This window comes from Erigeron canadensis, chromosome 6, assembly GCF_010389155.1.
Source record: "Erigeron canadensis isolate Cc75 chromosome 6, C_canadensis_v1, whole genome shotgun sequence".
In the NCBI taxonomy this organism is placed as follows: Eukaryota; Viridiplantae; Streptophyta; class Magnoliopsida; order Asterales; family Asteraceae; genus Erigeron; species Erigeron canadensis.
The window spans coordinates 44,354,620-44,361,956 of NC_057766.1; the positions used below are offsets into that span (position 1 = coordinate 44,354,620).

The 7,337-nt window shown below is 30.0% G+C and overlaps 1 protein-coding gene across 2 annotated transcripts; it reads left to right on the forward strand.

Moving 5' to 3' along the window:
- Positions 1-2,124: 2,124 nt before the first annotated feature.
- Positions 2,125-4,582, forward strand: LOC122605623 (protein PLASTID TRANSCRIPTIONALLY ACTIVE 7). Of its 2 annotated transcripts, XM_043778581.1 has the most exons (4): positions 2,126-2,235; positions 2,345-2,425; positions 2,493-2,549; positions 4,019-4,582. In XM_043778581.1, the coding sequence occupies exons 1-4, from the start codon at positions 2,170-2,172 to the stop codon at positions 4,355-4,357; spliced, it is 543 nt and encodes a 180-aa protein (XP_043634516.1). In that variant the 5' UTR covers positions 2,126-2,169; the 3' UTR covers positions 4,358-4,582. The 2 variants fall into 2 exon arrangements, with proteins under 2 accessions (XP_043634517.1, XP_043634516.1); XM_043778582.1 differs by lacking the exon at positions 2,493-2,549 and having other exon boundaries at positions 2,125-2,235; positions 2,345-2,452.
- The last annotated feature ends 2,755 nt before the right edge of the window (positions 4,583-7,337 follow it).

Consider the following 7,337-nt stretch of genomic DNA (forward strand, 5'->3'; position numbering starts at 1 on the left):
ATAAAGGGTATAGATATATATATACTTGCTTACATATGCTCGAATTGCATATATATGCTCATAACATTATTTATGCACATATGTTAATAAAATTTATATTATTGTATAATGGATGAAGATTCATGTCTCCACATGAATTTAAAATCTAAAATTACATCTACATAACCAGAAAAAAAAATCTTAAAAAGATTTTGGAACTTTATCCATCTATAAATAGAAATAAGCATGATTGAAAAATCTAAGAAATGCATTGATATTACTTATTTCTTAATTATGAATAAACATGATTAAAAATTTAAAACGATCACTCAATTTATAGAACTAAGAGATGATATATTTTTAATTATGTGTTATTTGACACTTAGGATTTTTGCTTAAGTGTATTTTATCATATTTTACTCATTTTTTCCTTTTTTTTTTTTAACATTATTTGATTTAATATATGCCAAGTGTGTTGCCATGTTGTCATTATTTCCTAATTATCAATTAATTTTGGAAAATAAAATCAACCATTTATTTAAATTTAAACTTTTTTTATATCCCGTGTGTTGTAATTATTTGTTAACTATTAATTACTTTTGAAAAAAAAAATTCAAACCATTTATTTAAATTATTTTTTTTTTATTATATTACTAAGAAAAAATAATTTTGCTCCTAATTAACCGATAGAGTTTATTGTCACACTAGATTTTTGATTATAGACATGACATGCTCATTAGTCTATGTTATAAGTTAATTATATATATATATATATTAATATAAAACCTTAAAAAATTATTTGATATAAACTTATTTTCATGTTATAAGAGTTTAATTTTATTTTTTCACATCAACATATCAATATTTTGTTTGAATTATAGTCCATAGCTTATGATAGACGAGTAATATCTTAATTAGTTTGTCTTTTAAGTTTTACCTCTTGCGTTATTGTCATTCAACGATTTTTTTTTATTGATTTTGTTTTTTTCCAGTTATAGCCAATTAAATTAATAATGCAGCTTTTGTAAAAAATTTTATATTTTATTTTATTTTTTTGTAAAATTGAAATATTATATTTAGAATTTTGTTTTATTCACGAACTAACTCAGTTATACGTCATTCTTGCAATAGCTAAGAATAAGATTTTAATTGAAAACTTTGGCAAAAAAAAGATCGTCGTAACTTATATAACTAAAATTATTTTTTCTTTTATAAATTATTATTATATTTGTAATTTATATGAATACCATAAGGATTTTATTGAATTTATTTCTAATTTAGTTTAATTATTTCGTTAATAATGAATTTACAAACTCAAAATCATTTATCATTGCTTTCTATATAACATAAATATGTAACATTCCTCTAATTTTGTCATGTAAAATGTTTACTAAGTTGTTACAACGAATTCTTTAAAGTTATATATGTAGTTATATGTGGAATATAAAATTTGAAAATATTTAGTAATCATTGTACTATAATATTTTCTAATAGATATATTACATTATAGTTTTAAATTATATAAAAGTATTAAAAATAACATATATTATCTACTAATTATAATATGTATGTTTAATTATTATAATATTACCGTCCAACAGACAGGTCTAATCTAAGGGGTGTTTGGTATGATGGAATGGAAAGGAGAGAAACGGAATGAGAAAGACTTCCTTTGTTTGTTTGAGTCGAAAAAAGGGAATGAGAAAAGAGAAAGGAGAATCAATTTCATTCTCTCCATTCTTTATAAATTGTAGAAATGAGTGAGAATGGAAAAAAAAATTTTTTTTTTTAAAAGATGTTATATGTAATAAATGTATTATTATTTAAAATTTTATTTTTATATATATTCATTCTCTGTGGGTACCAAATAACGCCATTCTCTTTCCAAATACTCATTATCTTTCTCACTATTTTCATTCTCTATTACATTTCCATTTTCTATGATTCCCTCCAACCAAACAACCCCTAACAACTGTATTGCTTAGTTAGCTTAAGGGTGGAAAGAAGAAGAAAAGAAAGATAAGTTTTTCTTCCACTTACCTCAAAAATAAATAAAGGGAAATGCGATGCTTTTAAAATAATAATAATAATAATAATAATAATAATCATATAATCCTTGTTATAAATAGAAAAAAGGTGTTAGGTATCGTATTTATTTAGATAAGAAAAAGAAGAAAAAGAAGGGGAGGTATGGCAATGGCAATGGCAATGGCAATGGCAATGACTGGTTGTTGTTCATCGTCTCCATCTCTATCTGTATGTAACTGCTGGAAATATATATATATATATATAAATATTTATGTATCTCTCTGTCTTTTACTTGAATTATTAATAATAATTAAAAAATCGTATGGATGTGTTTCAGCGGCAGCAGAAGAAACTAGAGCTGAACAACAACAGACCTTATCATCATCATCAATCACGGCGTTGTATTATTGAATCCAAGGTGGTGGAGTTTACATCTCCAATTTTGGTAATTTCTTCTATCCGTATCTGAATTTGATTTTGTATAGGCCACAGAAAACGGCGGCGTTGGTCAGCGTAGACGGATATGGAGGAGAAGAAAATTGGTATCAACCCCTTTCTCTTTCTACTAGTACTACTAGTACTGTAATTTAATTAATTATACAACAACCACTACAACTAGTATTTAACAGTATTGTAATTTCTTCTATGTAATCATATCTGAGGAATTCGATTTCCACCAAAAAAGGTTGCTGTCTAACCCCTTGATCACCCTTTACTGAATGACCAACCTCAGAGAGAATAAACAAATAACACTGACTGACTGATTAAGTATAGACAAATAAAAGACTTCATCTTATGAGATGAACATAAATTCTTTTTTTTTTCCATCACTCTTGGATTAATAAACATGTGTTTCTCATGGTTAGATTTTCAATAGCCGTGTCACGGAGGTTTTTGTAAGATTTCTTGTGACTTGTTTTTCTTTCTTTCTTCAACCCCAGAAATACATGGATGATGTTACATTAAAACATTGTCTTATATACAAGATTATTATATGACCATTTACCACTAACAACAATCTTGGCAAAGAACCATTACCCTACATGATTAAGGCACCTTTTTCTCTAGATGAGCTCCATCAAATGGGCCTCATCTTCAACTGTAAGACAGCACCCTAGTAATATTCTTGCCTATTCTTGTTGGCAAAACGTTCCCACTTGTGTTGGAGTTGGCTACATGAACAAGAGCATTGTCTTGGATCTTTGTTTCTGATCCAACACTATAAACGCATCCATAACAAACTTGGACATCTCCAATGACTCCACCACAGGGTCTTCATCTAATAAATTAATCAGTGTCCTGTGCCTGCACGCTTGTTCTTCAAACAGCCTGGCCGGCGACCTGGATCCAAGATCCGACTAGGTAGCTTTTGAGTGGGTTTCTTATGCTCTGGTCTTGTGCACATGCTCATGAATTGGTATTCCACAGAACTGGAGTTCATGACTCCTAATAAACAAACACCAATCTATTGTCTTCACTCCTCAAAGAGATTTAAAAGTAATGACCTTTTGCAAGTTGCAGAGACACTGGCACTGCTAGGGCCCATTTGGTCTAAATACGGGCAAATGCATTGTTTTGTGCAACCAAGATGATGTCAATCGTTGCATTGTTTTGAAGCATGAATCTTGTTGTTGGTAACAGGATTTTGATCAAGGTGTAAATGACAATTTTAGCTGACACATTGGTTATGTACTTAACCCTATATAATGACAAGGAAGTCGTACAATTTGATAAATTGTATGATTTGATTACTTGGAACCTCTTTGTTTTTATGGACTACTGGTTGTGTAATTGTACCCTCGTACAAAATGAGATATATCATGCAATTGACCTGGGAGCTAGGGTTGGTGTACATGTATTGAACTATGTTTGGTTGATCATGTTATTCAGGGTTATGGCATCAAAGTATAATATGATGAAGTGTGTAATTTCTTACATAACTGGGTTCTTTAGCATTTTAATTCGAATGAGTTGTATCTTGTGGTGATTTTACAAGTTTTTGTGTGTGTAGTCAAAAAAAGATGAGATGATTCGGTACGCACAGGAAAGAACCCCATTTGTGGAAGAGCAGGTGAGAGACATATGGGAGACCGGGAAACTGGTGGGGTACGATATAGAGCGGCTGAAGCTGTGGGAGGATAATGTTTTTGTTTTTGTCAACAATTTGGCTGAAGAGGCCAATGAGTTGGTAGAACAAAACAAAGACGAATATGGGGGAAAGAAGAAAGCAATACTTCACGCTATAAGCAACAGGATGAATGAGATGGGATTTTATCGACCAGAGGCTTATATGCGAAGTGATCCTTTCAAGCATATCACGAAGATGGATATCGTTGATGATGAGGAGTAAATGTGATGTAGGACTAGTTGGTATTGCTGAATGCAGGGTGTTTTGGGGTGTATGACCTAGAAGGGGATACATTAGTACTACATTCGGTGTTTGTTCCTAGAGTGGTAGTTGTTTATTTTGACAATTTGTCAATCAATTTGTTTTGAACCTTAATTGTATTGGAAATGATAATAGTACCACTATCTTTTATTAATTCATCACAATATACATGTTTTATTTTGACTAGTTGGTAATTTGTCAATCAATTTGTTTTGAACCTTAATTGTACGGGAAATGATAATAGTACCACTATCTTTGATTAATTCATCACAATATACATCTTTTATAACATACAATTAGAACAATACCTGTGCGTAGCTCGGGTTACACTTAATTACCAAATACATTTTTACTTTAATCACATACTTTAGTTAAGTATTATCAATGATGGTTAAATTAAGAAATTGATAAACATAAATCTAATAATTATACATTTTAATTTTGACTTTTGATCATAATTTTTTAGATTCAAAACACAAGAAATCATAAAAGATTGTGCTTTTATAAACCAAAATTATTTTATTTCAAAAAGTTATGGTAGTTTGAATTTATATGCATTTACTTAAAACTTGTCATTAAATGTTTAAAAATTCACCTAAAATAAAAATCGATTTTTAAAAAAGAAAATAATTGATGATATACTAAAGATTTTTAAGCCAACAATGATCAGTCTAAATGGTCAATGACACTCTAGATTTTCATTAAGGTATTGAGTTCGTAGGGATCATAAGCCTTGTGGTTTTTCCTTTCGAATACTTATAACGGCCTATGGTTAACATATCGTTGTCTAGGGTACGTGCAAGGTTTTACCATTATACGGTGAGATTTTTCTGATGTCGTGTTCCGACTTAATGTTCGGAAAAAAAAACTAAAGTTTTGAATCTTAAAAAAGGCTTAAAGTATGACTTTTATATTGTAAGTATGCGTGTATATGTTTAGATTGATTGAAATTGTTTATAACTTAATATACTTGGTATAACTTTAGGGCAACTAAATATTTCAATTTGTCTAAAAGTCATTCTGAGACCGAAAAAATCTTATCTATACTATCTAATAAAACAAATTATTATTTTTTAAACTTTTTGTTTTTGAAAAACCAAAAATATCTCTCTCATTTATTAAATAATTTAAATATCTCCATTTAATATATATACCTATAATATTTTTAATGAAATAATTTACTATATAGATCTATCAACACTTAAAATAACTACAAAACCGCCTTTAATATCAATTACCTTTACATTCAACACCATCACCGCCCCACTGTCGTCCCCACTACTGCCCCAACCACCCTCACCGCCATCACTACCCTCATCGCCGCTGTATTATGCGGGCAAACAATATATGACTCAAATCATTCATCACTGGAAATAAATTCTTGTAAAGTTTATACTAATTAAAAAACAAATATAAAATCAAGGTATTACAAGCTACTCTGTAGACTATCAGATACGTATGAAACAATAACTTTTATCTTCACAAGCAAATTTTTTTTTTTTTTTTTTCATATTTGTAGTAGTCACAAAAAACGCAGATGACCTTACAAGCTCACTATCTAACATATGCACTATTGCACTCCGATATGTTCAACAATTAACACTCTCATCTATTTATAACGGTCAAATCTCCGCAGTCATCTTTCCCATCTATGTTGAACTCACGTAGTTGTGACCTTCACCGATCATATATCAGTCCGATATGATAATTGACAAATAAATGAAATCCTTATGTCGGTAAATATACGATGGGCGTATTTACTATTAATGACATAATATAAGGTTTCCCATTAGGTGATTAGAATTAAAGAGGTTTATAATGCACATGACATAAAACACCAAGGGGGCTAAGTGTAAATGTTATATATATAAATATAACATAATTAATCATCATTAGTGACTAATGAATCACTAATCACGCCCCCCCTTAATTGTGTGTGTGTTTTCTCTCTAATCTTCTTCCCCATCTAATCTATAATCACCTTAATTTGGGAACCAATCTCAATGGCAAGAATGCTGAATCAACTAACAAGTTCCTCAGGATCTTCAGGTTAGTAATCTTAATCATGTTTTCATTATATTTATAATACGAATCATTATTTTTCCAACATGTGGCATCAGAGCCTCGTTCTTTATGATCTTGATTCGTGTTATTGTTAAAACCGAAAAAAAAATGGTTTATAAAATTAAAAATGTGATTTTAATAAACAATAATAAGGTTTTGGTTATAATTTTTGTGAGTCCCTCGATAGCTATAGATCGCTCTCGAGATCGTCTATGATTATGTCGTGAGTGCGGAATCCTCACGAGATAACTAGTTTGATTAGTAAATTGGTATATCGCTAATTATCAAATAAATAATCAGCCGTATTGTCCTATCTTCGTTTCTATAAGCTATAGAACGAACTTAGGTCTCTGGAGTACTTGTATGTCGAACGTCTATGTATATCAGGGTATTCGTTCGTATATATATGTTTCAGGTCGAACTGGGCTTGCTGGGCTTTGTTCTTACGAACTTAGCTGCCAGCCCATCTAACGAAGTTAATCTTCGTTTGTACCAAACGAAGTTTATCTTCGTTTGCCTCTAACGAAGATATACTTTATCTTCGTTAGATGTAATACTTGGTTATATTCCTAAGTGTTTCATCTTAAGGAATCCTAACACATATTATGTTTGTACTTGTATATCACACAACAAACATCATACATAACACATATATATATATATACAACTCCAAAACATGTAATCGATCATTACCAAAACATAAAGTCCATAATCTATCAATTACATATATAGATACGACATAAATTAACATAATGTCTCAATCTAAACAACATATTAAATCTAAGTTGTTGTTGTCACATCAACGTGCATCAACAAACTCCCCTTGACAGCAGCACCTTCGATTTCTTAGTCTTCAAAATCTGATCATTCATCAAAC